Consider the following 23,313-nt stretch of genomic DNA (forward strand, 5'->3'; position numbering starts at 1 on the left):
TATCCTTTGTATATACAAAAAATGCCATGGCTGAGAAAGAACATCTCATATCAGTCCCATTCATAATAATTACAAAAACAACTAAATACCTTGGAATACATTTAAGTAAGGGTGTCAAAGATCTCTGTGGTGAAAATAACAAAACATTAAAGAAGGAAATAGAAGAAGACACACAAAAAATGGGAAAATCTTCCATGTTTGTGGATTTGAAGAATTAATATCAAAATTTCTATACTGCCCAAAGCAATTTACAGATTCATTGAAATCCCAAACAAAATACCAATGACATTCTTCTCAGATCTACAAAAAGCAATTCTAAAATTCATATGGAAACACAAGAAATCCCGAGGCTAAAACAGTCTTATACAACAAAAATAAAGCTGGAGGCATCACAATACCAGATTTTAAGATATAATGCAGGGTAGTTATGATCAAAACAGCTTGGTATTGGCAAAAAAATTAGACATATAGACCAGCTGAACAGAATAGAAACTCCAGAAGTCAATCCATGCATCTACAACCAACGTATCTGACAAAGGAGCTAAAATCAATCCCTGGAGCAAGGACAGCCTCTTCAGCAAATAGTGCTGGGAAAACTGGATCTCTGCATGCAGAAGTGTGAATCAAGACCCCTACCTTACACCTTACACAAATCCACTCAGAATGGATCAAAAATTAAATATATGACCTGATACCATCAAGTACTAGAGAACGTTGGGAAACCCTGTAAGACATTGGCACAGGCGAAGACTTTTTGGAAAAGACCCCAGAAGCAGTGGTAATCAAAGCCAAAATTGACAAATGGGATTACATCAAGCTGAGAAGCTTCTGCACTGCAAAAGAAGCCCTCAGCAAAGTGAACAGACAGCCAACAGAATGGGACTTAACAGGCATTTTTCAAAAGAGGAAATTCAAACGGCCAACAGACCCATTTAAAAATGCTCAGGATCACTAGCTGACAGGGAAATGCAAATTAAAACCATGGTGAGGTTTTACTTTATTCCAGTTAGAATGCTTCTCATACAGAAATAAAAAGCATTAAATGCTGATTAAGATGTGGGGAAAAAGTTACCCTAATCCACTGTTGGTAGGACTGTAAACTGGTACAGCCATTTAGAAGATGGTATGGAGATACCTCAGAAAACTGAAAACAGATATACTATATGACCCAGCAGTCCCACTCCTAGGAATTTACCAAAATGAAATGAAATCAGCATTTGAAAGAGTTATCTGTACCCCCATGTTTATTGCAACTCAGTTTGCAATAGCTAAGATATGGAATCAACCCTGATCTCCATAAACTCTTGACTGGATAAAGAGATTATGGTATGTATGCACTATGGGATACTACTTAGTGATTTAAAAAATGAAATCCTCTCTTCTGCAACAAAATGGATGCACTGGAAACCCAAAAAGATAGACACTGTGTGTTTTCCTTGATCTGTGGTAGCTAACAGTGTACCTAAAATGTAATATATTGGACATTTTGAAATTTGGTGATTGTTTATAGCCCTTGTTTCTACTGTTGAGAAACAGTGTTTTTTTCTTCATACTGTTTGTTGAACTCTTAGCATAGGGATAATCTTATGAGTATAGAATAAACTGAAAATGGATCTTTGTAAAATTTAGGAGTGGAAATAGAGTCAGGATGAAGAAGGGAGGGAATGTAGGGGGAGGGAGGATAGGGTGGAAAGTATCATTGTGTTCCTTAATCTGTATAAATGAAATACATGAAGTTTGTATACCTTAAATAAAATAAAAAAAAATTCAATATCGTGTCATGGCAAAAACTCTCAACACATTAAGAATAGAATGTACCTGAACATAGTAAGTGGCATATATGATAAGCCTATGGCTAACAAAGGCTGAATGGTGAAAAGTTGAAAGCCTGTTCTCTAAGATCAGGAAAAAGGCAAGGGTTCTCACTCTTTCCACTTCTATTCATTGTAATATTGGAAGCCCTAGCCAGAGCAGTTATTCAAGAGAAAGAAGTAAAAGGCATTCAAATTGGAAAAGAAGTTAAATTTTCCCTGTTTGCAGAATATCTGATCTTACATTATGGTATGGTATACCCTAAGGATGCCACAAAAAGACTGTTAGAATGAACGAATTCAGTAAAGTTGCAGGATATAAAATAAACTTAGAAAATTCAGTAGCAGTTTTATACACTGACAATGAACTATCTGAAAAAGAGATTAGAAAAACAGTCACTTTTATAATAGCTACTAGGAAAACTAAGTACTTGGAAATAAATTCCTCCTAGGGTGGAAAGACCTGTACACTGGAAACTTTAAAGCATTGAGAGAAAGAACTGAAGAAGGCAAAAGTGGAAATACCTACTGTGTTCATGGGCTAAAAGAATTAATATTGTTAAAATGCCCATTCTGCTTGAAGTGATCTGTAGATCAATGCAGTCTCTGTGATAATTTCAAGGACTTTTTTTCACAGAAATGGACAAATTTTCCCTAAAATTCATATGGTACCAAAGAAGGGCACATATAGTTTTTGGGTAAAAAAAAAAAAAAAAAAAAACAGAAAAAAAACCAGAGCTGGAGGCCTTATGCCACCTGAATTCAAACTATGTTACAAATCTGTGTTCAAAACAACATGATACTGGCATGAAAACAGAAACCAGTGGAACAGAATAGGGAGCCCAGAAATAAACCAGGTTAGTTACAGTTAATTTATTTTTGCAAAAGGTACCCAAGAATAGGTAATTGGAAAATCAGATGTTTTTTTTTTTCTCCCTAGTAAATGCTGTTGGGGAAACTATATATTCTTTTTTATAAACTTTCATTTAATAAATATAAATTTCCAAAGTACAGCTTTGGATTACAGTGGCTTTTTCCCCCCATAACCTCCCTCCCACCCACAACCATCTCATGAGTAGTACTCAGACAGTACTTTATACTTTGTGTTTCTGTGTGGGTGCAAACTGTTGAAATCTTTACTTAGTATATACTAAATTGATCTTCTGTATATAAAGATAATTGAGAATGAAACTGTATATTCCTATATAGAAGAAGAATGAAACTGGACCCTTACTTCACATCATATACAAAAGATCAACTGAATGGATTAGACTTAACTGTAGACCTGGAACTATAAACTTCTGGAAGAAAACATAGGGTAAAGCTCTATGACACTGGTCTGGGCAAAGGTTTTTTTTTTTCCATGCACATGACCCTAAAAGCACGAAAGTGAAAATAGGCAAATGGAATTCTGTTAAACTGAAAAGGTCTGCACAGCAAAGCTCATACAGCAGAATGACAAGACAGCCTAGTGAGTGGGAAAGCACACATCTAGTGAGGAGTGCTGGGACCTTCTGTAATTAGCTTGTTTATCTTGGTCCCTGCTTTTCCCCTCCTGTCTCTTCCCCTAATACAGTGGTTCTCAGATTTGAGTTTGTCTCAGAATCCCTTTGGGGGCTTCTAGGAATAAATGGTTGACTCTAGAGCTTTTGACGTAGTGGGCCTAGGGTAGGACTTAGAGTCTGTATTTATTTCTAACATGTTCCCAGGTAATGTTGAAGCGGCTGAGCAGGAGCCCGCTCTGAGAACCTCTGACCTAGCATGTGCCTTGCAATGATTTGTAGTGGTATTTTTCACTTCTGTTTCATCAGCACCTAGAAAAATCTCAAGAATATAGCATGCATTCCATAAGTATTTTTGAATGAATGCATGTTAAATAAATCCATCCTGTAAGATAAGAGCCACAACAGTGTCATATACAAACAACTCATTGAAACAATGCTGATGCCTACTTTATAAAAGATGTGATTTGTTGGAAATACCTTAAGTTTTTATTTCATAAGAAGAGAAAAATAGTGGCTAAGTAGTTATGTTTTTTCTTTTAATAAAACAGCTTTATTGAGATTAAGTTCATCGGTTTGAAGTTTATAATTCACTGTTTTTTTTAGTATAGGCACGATTTTGTGCAGCAAAATCAATTTTAGAACATTCACCGCCTAAAAGAAGAACCCTGGAGTCATTAACAGTCACTTCCCATTTACCCCAAATCTCTCAGCCTCAGGCAAGCACTAATCTTCTTTCTTCCCTTCCCTTCCCTTCCCTGCCCTGCACCTGCCCTGCCCTACTCTTCTCTCCCCTGCCCTCCCCTCCTTCTCTTCTCCCTCCCTTCCTTCCCTTTACCTCCCCTCTTTTCCCCTCCCCTCCCCTCCCCTCCTCTTTTCTTCCCTCCTCCCTTTCCTTTGCTTTCCTCCCCTCCCCTCCCCTTCCCCTCCCTTCCTCTTCCTCTTCCTCTTCCTCTTCCTTCCCTTCCCTTCCCTTTCTCTCCCCTTCCCTCAAGATGGGGGAGAGAAAGAAAGGGTGTGTGTTTGTGTGTGTGTGTGTGTGTGTGTGTGTGTGTGTATAGTGGGGAGGGGATGGATGCGCTCCCATCTGCTTGTTCAGTCTCCAAATGCCCGTATCTGGGGCAGGGCCAGAATGAAGCTAGGAGCTGGGGACTCAATCATTCTTCCGTGTGGATGGCAGGGACCCAACAACATGAGCTGCTGTGGCTGCCTCCCAGGGACTGGATCAGCAGGAAGCTGGATTCTGGAGCTGGAGAGGGGTGAGAATGGAACCCAGGCACTCTGATACGAGATGTGGACTTCCCAAATGGCAGCTTACCTGCTAGACTAGACACCAGGCCCTACTTTCCGTCTCTGTAGATGTGCCTATTGTGGACAGTTAATAATACATGGAATTACAAAATAATGTGATCTTTGTAACTGGCTTCTTTTCACTTGGCATGTTGTAGCTTGTGTTAGTACTTCATTCCTTTTTACTGGCAAATAATATTCCATTGTCTGACTGTGCCTTACAGTTCTGTTGACATTAGTTTAACCATCAGTTGATGGATAGTTGGGTTATTTCCATTTACTGATTTTTATGAGTAGTGTTGCTATGGGCACACATGTACAGATTTCATGTTTTTATTTCTAGTGAATATATGTGTAGGAGGAGAGTTTTTGGTCATTTGGTAATTCTAGGTCTAATATTTTGAGGATCTTCTGTTTAGAATAATGACTGTACTATTTTATACATTCCTACCAGCAAATATGTGAGGATTCTAATTTTTCTGTGACTTTACCAGTATTTGTTACTTTTGGTCTTCATTACATCTGTCATAGTGGTTGTGAGGTGCTGTCTCACCATGGGTTTGACTTACATTTCCCTGATGGCTAATGATAACGTAATTCTATTTAATGTGCTTATTGGTCATCTGTGTATCTTCTTTGTAGAGAAGCCCATCCAGATCCTTTGATACCTGTCTTTTTTTTTTTTTTTTTTTTGCAAAGGGGCCAGGCCAAAACCAGGAGCCCGGAGCATCTAACAGGTCTCCCATGTGAATGCAGGGGCCCAAGCACTTGGGCCATCTTCTGTTACTTCCCAAGGCACACTAGCAGGGAGCTGGATTGGAAGTAGAGCAACTATATCTCAAACTGGCATCCACATGGGATGCTGGCTTGCAGGCAGCCTGAGGCATCTTTTTAATGCCTTTTTTGATTAAAAAGGAGGGGAAAATTTAGGGGACCATCCAGTTAAAACGAATGCATTCCATGCTTTCATTGAGAAGTAGCCATTGAAGTTTGATTTGCTAAAGCAGGAGTCCCCTCCACACTTGGGTCATCTGCTCCGTTGTCACCTTCCTGGAGGCCTTTCCTGATCATCCTAAGGAGTCATTGGTTGTCATCTCTCTTTCGTTGCTCTTAAGTGTACCTAGTTAGTTTTTATTGGCTTGCATTCTCCCCCTGTTGGATGCAAGCTCAACCCAGGTAGGGACTTTGTTCTGTTCAATTGGTTGATGAGTGATCAGATAAATGAATGCATGGGAAGACTAGGCTTCGGAGTACACTATGCATTAGCTAAGGGATCTTGGACTAGTTATTTCACTTTTCTCAGGTGTAACATTTTCATCTGCAAAATCATAGTGGGTTGCTGTGGGGGTTAAATTATCTGATTTGTGTAAAGTGCTGAACACTGTACCAGTACTCTAAAGAAGGAAAAGGCTAGCTGTTTTTATCTTTTTCCTTGCTTTTGATACATCACATAGGGTACTAGCTACTTGTTTGTAAGGAATATATACCTTTTAATGGACTCAAGTGAACCAAAATTCCTTGTGTTTTTCTTTTTCCAGGGGATGCAGAGAGCCACTAATGTCACCTATCAAGCCCATCATGTCAGCAGGAATAAGAGAGGCCAGGTGGTGGGGACCAGAGGTGGCTTTCGTGGTTGCACAGTGTGGCTAACAGGTATGGTCAAGAGAGAGAAATTAGTTTATTTTAAAGAAGTAATGATAGATAATCTTAGACTGGTAGTAAGCATCTTTAAATTTTGAGTCCTGTTTTTGTATTTAAAGCATGCCCATAACTGTCTTTGTTGCTTAGTAATAACATACAGGGGTACTTAAAAAGTTTGTGAGAAAATGGAACTAAAAGATTTTATTTTGGTGCAAAATTTGAAATCCATGCATAGTTTTTTTTTTTTTTTTTATAATAAGCATTTTCCATGAGCTTTTTGAAGACCCATTCATTTTCTTGGGGCAGTTCCTTTTGTTCTTTTGCAAGATTGCTGTTAAGCAAGTAATGGGGGAGAAACCAGGATGTATTACAAAGCTATCTTTTGGTAGACACTGTATTAATTCTGTAAACTCCTGAGTACAGTTAGGACCTGGTTGCTGCTTCAGGAAGCTCCTGAAGTAAAGCATATGAAGAGAGAATGGGCAGTAGGAGTTTCACATCATCATGTCTATCATTCAACTTTGGCCTCTGCTTCCTTCTTGGTTTTCCCAGAGTCTCTCTTTGGGCTTAGCCATAGCAGAGTGGTGGGAGGGTAGATTGATCCAGGTTTTGGAAGTAGTTTAAAAATGACAAATCCTTTCACTTCTAGGAATTGTATTGAAAAAATTGGTATATCTTGCCAAATTGCTCCCTAGAAATTTCTGGCAGTTTATTGTCTCCTACCAGCAGTGTGGAAGAGGGTCCATTACCAGGGTCTTTGTCAATCTGGATATTAGCATTCCTTAAAAATTTGTGCTGATCTGAAGCCAGAAGCCAGGAGCCTCCTCCGGGTCTCCCACACTGGTGCAGGGGCCCAAGGACTTGGGCCATCTTCCACTGCTTTCCCAGGCCATAGCAGAGAGCCAGATCAGAAGAGGAGCAGCTGGGACTCGAACCTGCACCCATATGGGATGCCGGCGCTTCAAGCCAGGGTGTTAACCCGCTGCACCACAGCACCGGTCCCTGGGTTGTTTATTTTAATTAAAATTTTTATTTATTTGTGGGGAGGGGCAAGAGGGAGATATCTCTAGAGAGGGAGTTCCCATCCACCGGTTCACTCCCCAAATGGCCTCATTTGGGCCAGGTGGTGCCAAAGCTGGAGCCAGGGTCTGAATCCAGTTTCCCATATGGGTGGCAGGAGCCCAGCTACTTGTGCCATCACTGCTGCCTCCCAGTGTGTACATTAGCAGGAAGCTGGAGTCAGGAGCTGGAACCTGGAATCCAACTGAGGCCCTCTGCTGTAGGAGGCAGGCTTTTAAACTGCTAGGCTAAGTGCCCGCTCCTCTTTGTGTGTTTGTTTTTGTGTGAAGGAGCAGGACACTCTCACCTTCCCCTCTCCTCTGTCTTATGTCAGGATTGTTGTTAAAGTGTTACTCTTAGACTGCCCACGTTTATGGCACCTCTGTTTTATCCTGTAAGTAAGCTGATCCAGTCCTCCCAGGCTCACTGGTGGCTGTGTATTCTGGTGTGCCCAGTCCTTCTGGTTATTTAATGAATATAAATACCAGTGGTGGAGGAAGGAGAGTAGAAATGTGGGTGTTCACTCAGGTTAAATGATGTTCTAAATCAGACTTCCAGACAATTTTATCATAGTGGTAAGAGTGGTGATCTGGAATATGGAGGTAACATTGCAATGTTTTACTTACTTTTTCCCTTTCCTTTTCTTCCTTTGGCAGAAATAATTTGGATATATAACTTTGTCTTAAAATGTGGCATGCATTTCTAGACTAGTGATAAGTAGAGGATAAAATGATTATTTCTTCAACCGTATTGAATACCAAAACTACTTAAGCTGTTTGGATCTGTGATTTCAAGAATGCTGTAAGGCATACTTACAAGTTATTAAAAACAAATACTATTTTTAAACTCTAGACTTTCCTAGGTAGGAAGTAATAAGTTTTAAGGAAAATGTTGAGTAAGAATGTTACTGAGAGACTGCTGTGAGTAATGAGTGTAATTATGTCTGTGGTTGAAATTCCTTGTTACTGAGTTGCCATCCTTCACACAGCATGTGTGCAATCTGTTTGGACTGTTTAATTTTAGGTTTGTCTGGCGCAGGGAAGACCACAGTGAGCATGGCTTTGGAGGAGTACTTGGTTTGCCATGGTATTCCGTGTTACACTTTGGATGGTGACAATATCCGTCAAGGTCTCAATAAAAATCTTGGCTTTAGCCCCGAGGACAGAGAAGAGAATGTTCGACGCATTGCAGAAGTTGCTAAGCTGTTTGCAGATGCTGGTTTAGTGTGCATCACAAGTTTTATATCACCTTATACACAGGTAAGTGTCTTTTGTGCCATTGCAGTTCTAATGACATACTGAGAATATCACATGGGGCAAAGCACCTAAATTAAACATTGACATGTGCTCGAGACTTAATCAAAATAAAAATAATTAACCTGAAACATTTCTGTGCAGTGACTTTCTGAGTAAATCCAGCGTTGATAAAACCTGCTATTAGAAGAGACCAAAGTATAACAAAGTTATATAACAGTTCCAGCTGTTGCAGCCAATTGGGGAGTGAACCATCGGATGGAAGACCTCTCTCTCTCTCTGTAACTCTGACTTTCAAGTAAAGTAAATAAATCTTAAGGATGCAAACTCTTAAAAAAAAATAAAGAAAGACGGAGTTACGGAGAGGCAGAGGCAGAAAGAGAGAGAAAGAAAGAGAGAGAGAGGGAGGTCTTCCATCTGCTGGTTCACTCCCCAAATGGCTGCAATGACCAGAGCTGGGCTGATCCAAAGCCAGGAGCCAGGAGCTTCCTCTGGGTCCCCCACGTGGGTACAAGGGCCCAAGCACTTGGGCCATCTTCTACTCTTTTCCCAGGCCATAGTAGAGAGCTGGATGGGAAGTGGAGCAGCCGGGACTAGAACCGGCTTCCATATGGCCCATATACCACAGCGCTGGCCCCACATCTAAGTTTCTTAGCACGTGTCTTTCTATGACCTCTTTGGTCTCAGCTCCCATCATATTTTCCTCTTAGTCTAGAGAATGTGGAAGCATTGAGTCAGCTTTTTGTATTTTACTGACAAAGTCATGTTGCTAATCACCCCAGGATTTCTTTCTTTCTTTTCTTTCTTCTTCTTTTTTTTTAATATGGAAAATTTCCTGGATTTTTTGTGTCTTCCTTGCAAAGAGGCCATTTTCCTCCCTGCCTGGAAAGCACTCTGCTCCTTCCTCTTCTCTCTCTTCCCAGTTGACGCCTCTCTTACTTTGAGACTGGGGTCAGGAATCTCCTCCTGCTCCGTACCCCTGCCCCCGTCACCTTCTCCTCCTCTCCCTATGCTCCCTCCAGTGTTATTGGCTGCATGTCTTTGGTGCCCTTGTTATTGTACCTTAATATGTTGTTTTATTAAAAAAAAGTTTGTTCATTGGTGACACTAATAGTAGCAATAGTGATAACGTAATAGTACTAGCTAATGTCTGTCAAACACTGTGTACTAGTAACTGTTTTAGAGTGGTTTTGTTTGAAGGAACTCTTTTTTATTGAGACGTACAAATTTTATTTCAAACATCAAGTCTTTTACTAAATTTGAATAACACTATTTTTTGCTAACCATTTGTTTTATTTATTTTTTATAGAAAATTTTTATTTAATAAATACATATTTCAAAAGTACAACTTTTGGATTATAACGATTCTTCCCCCCGTAACCACCCTCCTACTCACAAACCATCCCATCTCCTACTTCCTCTCCCATTCCATTCTTCATTAAGATTCATTTTTAATTATCTTTATATACAGAAGATCAACTCTATACTAAGTAAAGATTTCAACAGTTTGCACCCACATGGAAACACAAAGTATAAAGTATTGTTTGAAGACTAGTTTTACCGTTAATTCTCTTAGTACAACACATTAAGGACAGAGGTCCTACATAGGGAGCAAGTGCACAGTGACCCCTGTTGTTGATTTAACAATTGACACTCATATTTATGACATCAGTAATCACATGAGGCTCTTGTCATGAGCTTCCAAGGCTATGGAAGCCTCTTGAGTCCACAAACTCTAACCTTATTTACACAGAGTAGAATCAAAGTGGAAGTTCTCTCCTCCCGTATGAGAAAGGTACCTCCCTGAAGGAACTGTGGTGCCCAGTGAGGAAGGTGGATGGCAGGAGAGAACACTGTCCACTGTTCAGGGTCATGCACTGCACTGGGAGAGCAAATGTTTGCATCCTTCTAGTGTACTTCCAGGAGCTGTGTTCTCCTATCTCCAGATCCCACAGGCGTCTGAGTGTTGGAACTGTATCTTTTTAACCTTGTAATCCTGATGCCATGCCCCGCTCCTGGAACATGGTAGATGCTTAGTTCTGTGCTGAACAACAGCATGCCCCCTTAGGAAGCCCTGGTAACAAGGAACACAAGAGTTCACATGACTTTAGCAGTTCAAGGCAGAGGCTTTGCAGCTGGACACAGATGGACTGAAATCTCAGCTCTGCCAGTCATTGCAGCTGTGGCCTTGGCAGTTTACTAGACCTTCCTAAGCTCAGAAAATGCCTGCCTCGTGGGGTTGTGCTGAGAAGTAGGTAAGTCATGCCTTCAGAACCCTAAGCACAGGGCCTGGCATGTACGCAGTATTCAGTAAATGTGCTAAGTACTAACAGTACAATTCAGTATTACGCCAGAAACACATTTTGATAGTTACTTGGACTTTTTAAACATCATTTAACCTGTAAGAGTCATAAATGAGTATCAGACAGAGTGTTAATCATGCAGCTCACTTAATTGAACCATGGTGGGAGTTGTAAAAGGTTCTGTGAGGACCAGCTATTTTGATTTTCCTGCAGCCTTGGCATCAGTGTTAGTACATTGGTTTAAAGAGTATTTATATGTGTTTAAGCAGAGTGAGAGTTATTTGTAATTCCGGAAATAAATGGTTTTCGTAGACATTTAACACCAGTGATGCTCTTTTCCGTTCCAAGAATCTCTGCAGCTCTTGGACAGTAGGCCCTCTGCTGTTCTGCCTGTTTACCTTCTTGTTTCCATAGTGAGGAGCAGAATTTTTTTATTTTTTACTTGTATAGAAATACTAAGAATGAGATTTGGACTCTGTTTTTATGGAATGTCAGAATCTGATATTTGAATCAAACTGTGTATAGGTGATATGTGTATTTCTCTATCCAGTCATGATTATTTTTTTCATTCATACAGGAGATGTTTATTGGGTGTCTCTGTGTCAGCCACTGAGCTGGACTTCTTGATAGTTCCTTGAAGTGAATCCTGCAGGATGACTCAGAGTCTAGCTCGGGCTAGATGGAGGGAGGAGGCTGCTTCCGGCAGAGGAGACAGTGCGGTGTTTGCAGTTGGAGTGACAGAGAGTGTGGTTTTGGGGGAGCTGTGGGGAGGTGGGTGTGGCTGCTCTGCAGGGTGATTGTGAGGGGATGTGAAGCCGGAACAATTTGCAGGACAGATGAAGGCCTCTGGACTGCTCAGGGCTCTCGCCTCACAGGAGGTTATAATAGGGAATGATGTCATTGGGATTACATTTGGGTGAGGTCAGCCTTGAAGCCTGGAATGACAGTGGTCTGGAGGTGGGAGACTCGGTGGGAGGCTTTGGCACAGCACCAGCTGTGTCAGGGAAAAGTGGATTCAGGCAGCAGCAATGGGAATAAGAGATGGGATGTGTTTGGGGCTTCTTGAGGCTGTGGCATCAGTAGGACTTGGTGCTGCTTGATAACTGATTGGGTCAGGGGATGAAGGATGGTGTTTTCTGGTTAGAGGATGTTTAATTGAATTAGGAAATATAGAGTAACTAGAGAGAAGATGAGTATTTTCTTCTTTTTAAAAAATCTTTATTTATTTGAAAGGCAGAGGGACAGGGAGAGAGACAGACAGACAGACACAAGTAGATCTTCCAGTCACTGGTCAGTCACTCCCCCAGTGGTTGCAACAGCTGGGGCTGGGCCAAGCCAAAGCCAGGAGCCAGGAATTCTTTCCTGGTCTTCCACTAGGATGGCAGGGACTCAAGCATTTGGGCAATCTTCTGCCTTACCAGGCACATTAGCAAGGAGCTGGATTGGAAGTGGAGCATTTGGAACTTGAACTGGTGCTTAGATATGGGATGCTGGTGCCGCAGGCAGCAGTTTAACCTGCTGCTCCACACGCTAGACCCATTTCATTTTCCTTGGGTTCAGTCTGAAATGCTCGTGGAGTATCTAAGAGGTGATCGTTGGGCTGTTGGAAAATTGGTTCCAGATCTCAGGAAGGTTATGCAGGATTGAAGTCTAGATTTAGAATCAGTAACTTCATTAATTGAAACCTAGATGGCTTGAGAATATACAGCAGAGTATATATAGAATGAGAAATGAGCCATGGATGGAAACTTGGGATCACCTTTATTTAAATGGGCATAGTAAGATCACAATTGCTGTGCCAGACGTAAAACTCACAAAGCTAATGAGATGATTTCTACATACTGGAATAAGCTCCATGACAGAGGTACATGGTGGATACTCTTAACCCAGAGGAAGAAAGGCCTTTAGTTTGCTTGGGCATGCAGGGAAGACTTCCTGGAGGAGATTTTGTGGAGCTGTGCTATGAGGGAGCACACTGCTTTAAACAGAAGAGAGAAGTGTATGTTAGTGTGTTTCTGACAGGTAAGATGACACAGGCATAAGACCCAAATGGCCTGGTAGGCCAGCAAATATTAATTATTAATCAATCATTGAGTGCAAGAGCAAGAATGTTGGGGCTATAAATTGCAGGCTTCTTGGTTGGATGGTGGTGGGCATCTTGAGGAGGTAAATGAGATGGTCAGTTTTGCATCTATTGTCCTGAGGACAGAGATTAGTGTGGCTTTGGGCAGACCAAAGCTAGAAGCGAGAAGACTGATTGAAAGGATGTTGAGGTTGTCTGTACGGGAGAAATGAGGTTGAACTAGGAAGGAAGGAAGGAGGGCAGACTGAGCTGGTGTAAAACGTCGTGGTGGAATCCGAGGGGCTTTGTGACCCATGGGTGTGGAGGGAGAGGGAACCAGAACACCTCTTATAATGGGGGTGGGGTGGGAGATAGTGCTGTCATCTCTGGATTTGGGCCATGTTAGAGGCAATCCAAGCTTGGGGAAAAAAGGAGAATTTGTTTAGTTTTGGACATGTTAAGTTTGAGGCACTTGTGGGATACCAGGTAGATATATTTAGGACGAAAGCTGGAAATGTGTGTTTAATTTCAGGAGAGAGCTCAGGGTGCAAGCCTGGATGCTGGTGTGTGTGTGTTGTTGCTAACGCTCTGAAGGCATTTAAGAGATGTGCTCACAGCCTGCGGGAGGGGAGCAGTAGGCTCGGTGAGGAGGGTGGGCAGCACCAGTGGAAGGTGTGGGGAGGCAGAAGGAGCGGGGTGGGCCCTGCAGAGGAAGGACTGGGGAGTGGCATTACGGGAGTCCATAGAGGCAGTGGTGTGATAACAGCACAGTCCTGGTATTTTAAACCCTGAGAAGGAGGGAAGGTTTTTGGGTGGCTAGTTAGTTCTTTTTCTTTTTCTTTTTTTTTTTTTGGAATAGGTGAGAGAGAGTTGCACTTGTTTGTTGCTGGAAAAAAGCCATCAGAGAGAGAAGGCTGAAGATTTCAGATGAAGTAGGGGGAATGAGTTGAACAAGATGCTGTAAGAAGACACAAAAGGGGAAGGGATTTAGAAAATGTGAAGAGAAAACAAGATTCTTAGGAGGTACATGCATTTGTATGGCAGAGAGGAGACTGAGAGCTTTCATTCCCAGGCAGTCTCTCTTTTATGTTTATTTTCTGTTTTTTTTTTTTTTTAAATTTATTATTATTATTATTATTTAAAGATTTATTTGAAAGGCAGAGTTGCAGAGAGGCGGACACACACACACACACACACACAGAGGTCTCTTACCTGCTGGTTCACCCCCCAAATGCTGCAATGGCCAGAGATGCACTGATCAGGAGCCAGGAACTTCTTCCGGGTCTCTCACATGGGCGCAGGAGCCCAAGGACTTGGGCCATCTTCTACTGCTTTCCCAGGCCATAGCAGAGCTGGATTGGAAATGGAGCAGCCAGGACTTAAACCTGCGCCCATATGGGGTGCCAGCACTGCAGGTAGCAGCTTTACCCACTATGCCACGGTGCCTCTATTTATTATTTTTTTCATGTTAATTTATTTTCATTTACTTGAATGACAATGCGAGAGAGAGAGAGAGAGAGAGAGAGAGATTGAGAGAGAGAGAGATTCCATTTGCTAGTTCATTCCCTAGTGCCTGCAGAGCCAAGGCTGGGCCAGACCAAATTAGGAACCCAGAACTCCATCCAGGTCTCTCCCTGTAGAACCCAAATACTTGCACCACCATCCTCTGCCTCCCAGGATGTATTAGTAGGGAGCTGGACGAAAGTGGAGTAGCAGGGACTTAAACCAGCAGCTTAAACTGTTGAGCCACAAAACCTATCCTGTAGGAAATGTGGAGGTGGGCTTTTGGCCTGTTAGTTAAAATGCCTTCATTTTGTATCAGAGTGCCTGGGTCCAAGTTGTTGGCTGTGTTCTCCATTCCAGCTTTCTGCTAATGCATATCCTGGGATGCAGCAGGTGTTGGCTCAGGAAGTTCAGTCCCTCCCACCTCTGTGGGAGATCTGCATTGAGTTGGTAGCTCCTGGCTTTGGCCTGGCCCAGTGCTGGCTGTTGCAGGCATTTGGGGAGTGAACCAGAGGATGAGAGCACTGGCTTTTAGTTTTTCACTCACTGCCTCTCACAAATAAATAAATAATAAATAGGAACTGTGGTCATGCGGTCAGAGTGGAAGCAGGCACGTGTGGTCAGAGGGGCCGTACAGTGTGGGGAAGGAATGGTGGACGTTGCAGGGTCCAGCTTTCTAAGTTGGCCCCACACTTTGGTACATGGAGTGTGAGTGTGGAGCTTGCCCTGGAGAGTGAGAAGATGAGCGGCATCATCCAGGGACCCAGGTTGTAGTTAAGCCTAGAAAGACCAGGTTGACATACGAAGGAACCCATGTTCAGAGGAGAGGGTGGAGAGTAGGGGCTCCGCGATGTAGTGGTGCTACTACAAAGGAGCTGTGCGGGAATGCTCACAAGGAGAAGTGGCCCGGGGCATCACTTGGTGAGGGAGTGGACCAGCCGCAGGGTTCTGAAAGGATCTGCTCTATGAAATTGCTTTCCTGGCAGCCGAGGCTGAGGTTGAGTGAGGCATTAGAGAGTGGCCTTTGCCACCTGCATTCCAGCTGGACTTTGGCCAGGTTCCCCTAGGGTTTAGGCAGGTCTGCGGAACCCTTTTTCTGCAAAGGGCCATTTGGATATTTATAACATCATTCGCAGCCATACACAATGATCAACTTAAAAATTAGCCTGCTATGGATTTATTGAAGTTCAAGTCCTTCCTGCCATTCCCAAATGATTTCACAGGCCATGGGGGCTGGACATTCCCCACCCCTGCTTTAAGGGAAACGTCCATTGTTTTCTTCCTGTCTCCTAATATTCTGAGTCTGTAGAATGCTATGCCTTTTAAAATTGTTACGATGAGTGGGTGTTAATAATTTCTTGGGTTTCCCTAATTTTTTTCAGTTTCTACAAGGCATTTAAAAGTGAAAGTTAAATTGTGTGTAATGTATTTTCCACTAGCTCAAGTGGAAAGCACTTTTACTTTCCCGTCATGTTAGTAGAGTCCATTTGATGTGTGTGGTCTCGTTTTTATTGTGCACGTCTCTCCCTGCAGGATCGCAACAACGCGAGACAGATCCATGAAGGTGCGAGCTTACCTTTTTTCGAAGTATTCGTTGATGCTCCTCTGCATGTTTGTGAACAGAGGGATGTGAAAGGTCTCTACAAAAAAGCCCGGGCAGGAGAAATTAAAGGCAAGTGTATTAGCCAATGTTTTGTCGCTTTTACTAAATGCCTTACACGGCTGCTTTGGAAGGAAGAGCTTTATTTTGGCCCATCATTTTGGAAGTTCACAGCCCGAGGTCAGGTGGGCACCATGGGTTCAGCTGTGCGGTGAGACTGGAGGATGGCCATGGCGGAGTGTGGTGGAGGAAGGGTCACGGGGTGAGCTGGGGAGCAGAGTGTGGCTGGGCCCAGCTGAGTTCTGTAATCAGCCCTCCTCTGAGGGCATAGCCCCGTGAGCTGCGGGCCTCCCACTAGGCCCTACCTCCTATACACCAGGATCTGGCCTTTTCCACCCTCTGAGTACCTTTCACTTATGACTTTGGGGTTTAACAGCTGTGTGAGTTTGGGAGCCAAGTCTTGTTCATGTCATAGCAGTTATATATATTTTTTTCTTTTTTTTTTTTTTTTGCAACTTGTCTTTCCTTAGATATTTATCTTCCTATATGTGGGACTGATAATCTTTTCTAAGAGGCAAGAGTGTTTAAACAACTTGGAGCTTGTTGAGGAGAGAATTCAGTCTTATTACACTATTCTGTCTCACAGTCTTAGCGATAGTACCTGGCACTGTACACTAAGGGAGTGCTATTGACCCTATTAGAACCTTACTCCTAAGGGATTCAGGGTTGGCGAAAACCTACTAGGTGCTCCTACACATGGATCAGGTACCTAGCAGTTATCAGTCACCAGCTGCTACCACTTCTGCTTGCTATTCCAGTGGGACGGAGGGAACCCCATAGCTATTAGGAAAAATGCCTGCATGACAAGCATCTTGATGGCAAGGGTAATGTCTCCTTCTTATTTATGGTGTAGAGTGTGGAATGGTCTCTTCTTCATCCCATGCACAATTGTTGAATTAGATTGAATTAACGTACCACTGATTCCATCAAAGTATGTACATGGCTTGCATTTCAGGTTTTCTGGTCTGCTCCCAGAGTTTGAACTGTGGTGGAGAGGTGAACACTGAGGGAGGAAATTAGAGCCCATCTCTGTTGTTGCCTTTGAGACTAGTTGTATTATTGATCTTGCAGGATCCTTTGACAGTGCTGGCATTCAAAACAAAAATCAAAGATAGGCCACTCAGTGCTCATTGTTTAAGAGTCAGTAGCTTTGTTTGCCTTCCCAACAGGAGGTGTGATTGCCAGGACTGTCACGGGAATTCTCAGGCACTCTGGATTCTAGATTTTGGTATTCAGTTTCTGGCTTTGAAGAGGAAAGGGTAGGTCAGGCAGGGAAATGCTTTTTATTCTCTGTTCTTTTGTATTTGGACCTGGGGGTGCTTTAGCCATTGGGGCAAGTCCCCAGTTCCCCAGTTCCGTGGGCAAGGCTGACACCTGCTCGTGCCACCATGGAGGCTCAGGGCCTGGATGAGGGCCACTGCTCACCTGTCATCCTTTTTGCCCAGTAAGCTGGCACTTTTCTCACCCAGAAAGAACAGGCAGCCTGACTGGAATGATTTATGACAGTAGGAGAAAAACCAAGTTAGCTCTATAACTATGTATCGTTCTGTATTAATGGACAGGTTTTTTTTTTTTTTTTTTAAAGATTTTACTTATTTATTTGAGAGAGAGAGTTACAGACAGTGAGAGGGAGAAACAGAAACAGAGAAAGTGCTTCCGTCCGTTGGTTCACTCCCCAGATAGCCACAATGGCCAGAGCTGCGCCGATCTGAAGCCAGGAGCCAGGTGCTTCTTCCCGATATCCCATGTGGGTGCAGGGGCCCAAGCACTTAGGCTATCTTCTACTGCTTTCCCAGGCCACAGCAGAGAGCTGGATTGGAAGAGGAACAGTCAGGACTAGAACCAGCACCTATATAGGATGCCAGTGCCGCAGGCAGAGGATTAACCTGCTCTGCCACAGCACCAGCCCCTGGACAGTTTTTCTTTCTTTCTTTCCTTCTTTCCTTCTTTCTTTCCTTCTTTCCTTCTTTCCTTCTTTCCTTCTTTCCTTCTTTCCTTCTTTCCTTCTTTCCTTCTTTCCTTCTTTCCTTCTTTCCTTCTTTCCTTCTTTCCTTCTTTCCTTCTTTCCTTCCTTCCTTCCTTCCTTCCTTCCTTCCTTCCTTCCTTCCTTCCTTCCTTCCTTCCTTCCTTCCTTCCTTCCTTCCTTCCTTCCTTCCTTCCTTCCTTCCTTCCTTCCTTCCTTCCTTCCTTCCTTCCTTCCTTCCTTCCTTCCTTCCTTCCTTCCTTCCTTCCTTCCTTCCTTCCTTCCTTCCTTCCTTCCTTCCTTCCTTCCTTCCTTCCTTCCTTCCTTCCTTCCTTCCTTCCTTCCTTCCTTCCTTCCTTCCTTCCTTCCTTCCTTCCTTCCTTCCTTCCTTCCTTCCTTCCTTCCTTCCTTCCTTCCTTCCTTCCTTCCTTCCTTCCTTCCTTCCTTCCTTCCTTCCTTCCTTCCTTCCTTCCTTCCTTCCTTCCTTCCTTCCTTCCTTCCTTCCTTCCTTCCTTCCTTCCTTCCTTCCTTCTTTTTGTATAGAGATTTGGGACAGAAAAGCAGAATGGGATATCTAGGACCCTAATACCTAAATCTTTTACTTATTTTAATTGCAGTTGGTTCTGTTGTGTTTGCAAGGGTGTACTGGTGAGGTAGGGTAGGTTTGTCTGCCTGGCTGGAGTAAGGTACCTGTGAACAGAGACAATACCTTGAATGTTTTTGTGACTTTAAACGGTAGCACGGAGTGTGGCCCAGCGTGCAGTGCCTGCCACACGGGTAGTAAATGCTTGTGGGCTGGGTGAAGAGGTGGAATGGGAGTGGAATTCAACACACTGATCAGTGCTATCTATTTGTGACATGTATGCTTGGTGCTGGGGATGCAACAGTGAATAAGACTACAGCCCAAATGCCTGGAGCCCCATACAGCTTGTACTCTGTGAACTGGGGGTGTGTTTGTGTTAACCTTCCCGAGGATTGACAGCAGCCCCCGAGTGGATGGTGATGAAATGTGTATGCACACTGATTTCTTTTAGGTTTGCCACAATGCTAGAGTTTCTGATTGTAGAGTATTTATTTTTCAAAGAAATCATTGGCTGGTTGTCAAAATGGTGCTTATTAACAAGTTCCCTGGCTGTGTTATTTCAGATCCCTCATGGCAGACATTCAAGGACAGAGAAGTTTGTATAATCCAGGAGATCTCGGGCTATTGGACAGTAAATATATCCCAGTATCAGCCACTCTGATACCTAGAGTATTTCATGATTATTACTTAACTACTATCAAATCTGAGTGTTTTTTCTCGCAGTGCACTTTTATGATAACTGTTTTGTTGGGGTGGGGACTGTTTGGCCTGTGGGCTGTATAAGCTCCCTGAGCTCATTTGGTCTTGTCCTGCCAAAGCAATCACAGCTGGGACTCAATATTCAATAAATCTATAGCCGGGTAATTTTAAAGTTGATCATATAAATATCCAAATGGCTCTTGGCTGAGAAAAGGCTCCCCACCCCAGGTTTATGGGGTAAATTAGCCATGGGGAGAACTCCTGGACCTCTAAAATGTTGAGCCAGGTCCTCTAACCCAGTGGTTCTCAAACTTGGCTGCACATCAGCCTCACCTTGGGAGCATGGCTGTCTCCAGGCCAGTGGAATCAGCATCTCATGGGCCTGGGCCCTGGCAACTCCAGTGTATAGCCACATTTGAGAGTCAGACCTTAGCCACTAGGGGTCTAGCCAGAATCATCCCCTCCCCACCCTCTCCCACCTCACCTCCCCCAGCTATTTTATTGTGATCCATTGCTAAATACTGTTGGGAATATTGAATATACAGAAATTCCTTTTTGGGTTCTGGACTCCAGGCTTAAAAATATGCAAAAGAAAAAGAATGAGATTAATTGGGCTATAGACTTGTATGCATGTGTGTTTTAGAACTATTTTGCCAACTTCACTTCCAAATAGTAATTATTTAAAATTCATATTCACTGTTCAAACCAGAGAATGACATAAGTTTTCCAAGGCAACCAGGCCTTATTTGTGAGGGTAACATCAGAGGTATAGGATATGTGTAGCCTATCTATCTAGCCCACCTGGCCTACTTTGGGGAAATGTTAGATCTTATGTTCTTTTTTGGGGAGTTACATGGTAATGCCCATACAATAGGAGAAATCAAAATAGTGGTTGATTATATTGGATGTATTATCTATTTTGTGATGTAACAGGCTTACCCTCCTTTCTTGTGTTTTGCTTGAGTTCATAACAGTTAATTGGTCTTGCCTTAACACTTGATATCTAATGGCACAAGTCCCCTGCAGAGGTTCAGTTTGGCCATGGATAATCATTGTGAATGTAATGGACAGATTGAGTTAGTGTCAGTTTTTGCCGTAAGAGATAAAAGCTTTGTTAAGTTCGTTCGTTCCCTCCCTCCCTCCCCTCCCTCTCCTCCTTCCCTCCCTCCCTCCCTCCCTCCCTCCCTCCCTCCCTCCCTCCCTCCCTCCCTCCCTCCCTCCCTCCCTCCCTCCCTCCCTCCTTCCTTCCTTCCTTCCTTCCTTCCTTCCTTCCTTCCTTCCTTCCTTCCTTCCTTCCTCCATTCCTTCCCTCCTTCCTCCGTTCCTTCCCTCCTTCCCTCCTTCCCTCCTTCCCTCCTTCCTCCCCTCCCTCCCTCCCTAGACTAACCATGGATGACCTGTATTCCTGTGGGGAAACAGGTGTTCAGGATCCCCTGGTGTTAATTCATCATTTCTTTACCAGCAGTAAAGTAAGAGAAAAAAGAGAAAGGTGACGGAAGTACATGGAGCTGCATTTGTAGCGCCCGTATTTATGACTTTACTTCCTTGGTAAAGTTTATTTGTAACCCTTAAGTGATACTCGTGGCAGTTTTGTGGTCATGCGCAGACAGGAGCAGAGTGGTGAAGGAGTCACCTGATATACCTGTACCCAGCTGACAGGAAGGCAACTCTAGGCCTACTTGTTTCAGCCTCATGCTGTGAGCGGTGTGCTTGATGCAGATGATTTAGTGCTGTGGGTTTCTTTGTGTGTGTGATTCTCCTGTTTAAAGAACCCTTACTATAAATGATGCGCTTGATGCAAATGATTTAGTGGGGTGTGTGTGTGTGTGTGTGTGTGTGTGATTTTCCTATTTAAATAACCCTTGGGGCTGACAGTACTGTTCACTATTTGTGAGTACAAGGAGGCTGTGGCACGCCTTACGGGGAAAATATATTGCATAAGCTTCAGCTAGGTGGGAGTTTCAGTGCTGCTGTCTGTGAGTTCAGTGTAGACGAATCAATAATATTTGTTAAGGACTGTGTTTGTAAACAGAAGCACACATAAAACAAAATGAAAGAATTGATCAGCTGACAAAAATGTTGTGACAGAGACTGGCAGGAACCTGATCTTGTCTTCTGCTGAAGAAGTGATTTGGTGTTCGCTAACTTGATGTTTGTGGCAACCTTCTTGAACCCAACTCCCGTGAAAAATGCACATGTTTGAAGAAGTATCAAGTTGGATTACTGATTACATATCTCCCAAGAAGTCTCATATTACAACCCTGAGCTTAGAGGGGCTATCAGAAACAGTCATTTCAGCCTAGTCTTGCACCAAAGAAAGAAACCGATTTTAATTCTCACCCTCCTCTATATTCTGGTACTTTTACAGGTTTCACTGGGATTGATTCTGAATATGAAAAACCGGAAGCCCCTGAATTGGTGCTAAAAACAGACTCCTGTGATGTCAATGACTGCGTCCAGCAAGTTGTGGAACTTCTACAGGAACGGGTAAGAGAAAGTGAAAGTAGCAAAAACCAGAAAATTATATCTCAGACTTCCCTCTCCAACAAGGGTGGCTGATATCCAATGGTATTTGTATTTGAAATTCTTCACAGTGCCAATAGCTAGCTATCTCTGTGCGTGTGTATATATGACTGTGTTTGGTGTTGTGGTAGATGCCGTGTATGTACCATATATAAAACATCCCAGTTAATGTACATGTCAGGAGGCATGGGAGTCAGTCTGCGATTAGTAGTTTTACCACATAAATATATGATGGAGGAAAATCTCACACAGTTATTCAGCCCTCTAAGTTTATGCTTTTCAAGGTGAGCTACACAGTGCACTTAACTTCTCTGAGGCATTTTGAGAGTGCCCACATTCTTTTGTGATGACATGATGGCTAGATTTTAGAGACACAGCTTGAAGCCAGGAGCCAGGAGCTTCTTCCAGATCTCCCCATATGGGTGCAGAGGCCCATGTATGTGGGCCAGCCCCCACTGCTTTCCTAGGCACATTAGCAAGGAGCTAGATTGGCAGTGGAGCGGCTGAGACCCGAACTGGTGCACATTTCGGGTGCCAGCATCGCAGGTGGTGGCTTTGCCTGCTGTGCCACAGCGCTGGCTCCATGTCTACTTTTCTACTAGATCCTTTAGCATGTTAAATCATGGTTATTTTAAAGTTTTGCCTCATGGTTTAACATTCTGGGTTATTTCTGATTCTGGTGTTTTAGACTGGTGTATCTCTTGAGTGAGTGTTTTTCTTATTTTTTTGGTAATTTTTATAAAAGATTATTTATTTGAAAGGCAGAGTGACATGGTGGGTAGGGGGTGGAGGGTGTCTTCTTATGGCTGCAACAGCCGGGTTTGGGCCAGGCCCAAGCCAGGAACCAAGAACTCCATCCTGGTCTCCACTTGAATGGCAGGAGCCCAGTTCTTCCTCTGCCTTCCCAGGTGCATTAGCAGGAGACTGGATTGGAAGTGGAGCAGCAGGGGCTTGAACTGGCACTCTGCCAATATGGGATGCCATCTGATACATGTCGCAAAGTGGTAGCTTACTCCACTGTGCCACAGTGTTGGCCCCTTTTAGTGCTTTACTGAGTGCTGCACATTGTGTCTGTGTGCACAGTGGAGATGTCTGTCCTGTCACTCTGTCACTGTAGCAGGCTGACTTAATTTGATCAGAAACTAGCTGGATTTGAGTGTCCTTATTTGTAGTTACTCTTGTTGTACCACGTGTTTGAAATTGCTTCAGTTGTGAGTGGTTCTGCCTTGTGCTACCTTCTTCAGAAGGTGCTACCTTGAACCTTCTGCCACCAGGCGCTTTGGGTGGGTGGGGCGTGATTTCTCAGTGTTCCTGCTCTGCCCTCACCTTTCAGCATTCCTCGAATACCTGAACTACAAAACGCATCTGTCTCCATGCCTTGCTCCTCTCTCAGCAGAAACTGTGGTTACTTATTTATTAGTGTTAGGCTCCTGGGGTGGGGGTGGGGTTGGGGGGGCGGGG

At 43.3% G+C, this 23,313-nt stretch overlaps 1 protein-coding gene across 2 annotated transcripts in view; it reads left to right on the forward strand.

Annotated features, from left to right (window-relative positions):
• The window catches only part of PAPSS1 (3'-phosphoadenosine 5'-phosphosulfate synthase 1), a 109,247-nt gene that overhangs the window by 16,670 nt on the left and 69,264 nt on the right, over positions 1-23,313 (forward strand). For both annotated transcript variants that reach the window (NM_001082172.1, XM_051819267.3), the window contains 4 exon segments: positions 6,142-6,256; positions 8,327-8,562; positions 15,958-16,096; positions 21,698-21,816. In NM_001082172.1, coding sequence (NP_001075641.1) covers positions 6,142-6,256; positions 8,327-8,562; positions 15,958-16,096; positions 21,698-21,816 — 609 coding nt within the window.

This window comes from Oryctolagus cuniculus, chromosome 8 (assembly GCF_051225735.1).
Source record: "Oryctolagus cuniculus isolate XC-2025 breed Fujian yellow rabbit chromosome 8, ASM5122573v1, whole genome shotgun sequence".
Taxonomy (NCBI): Eukaryota; Metazoa; Chordata; class Mammalia; order Lagomorpha; family Leporidae; genus Oryctolagus; species Oryctolagus cuniculus.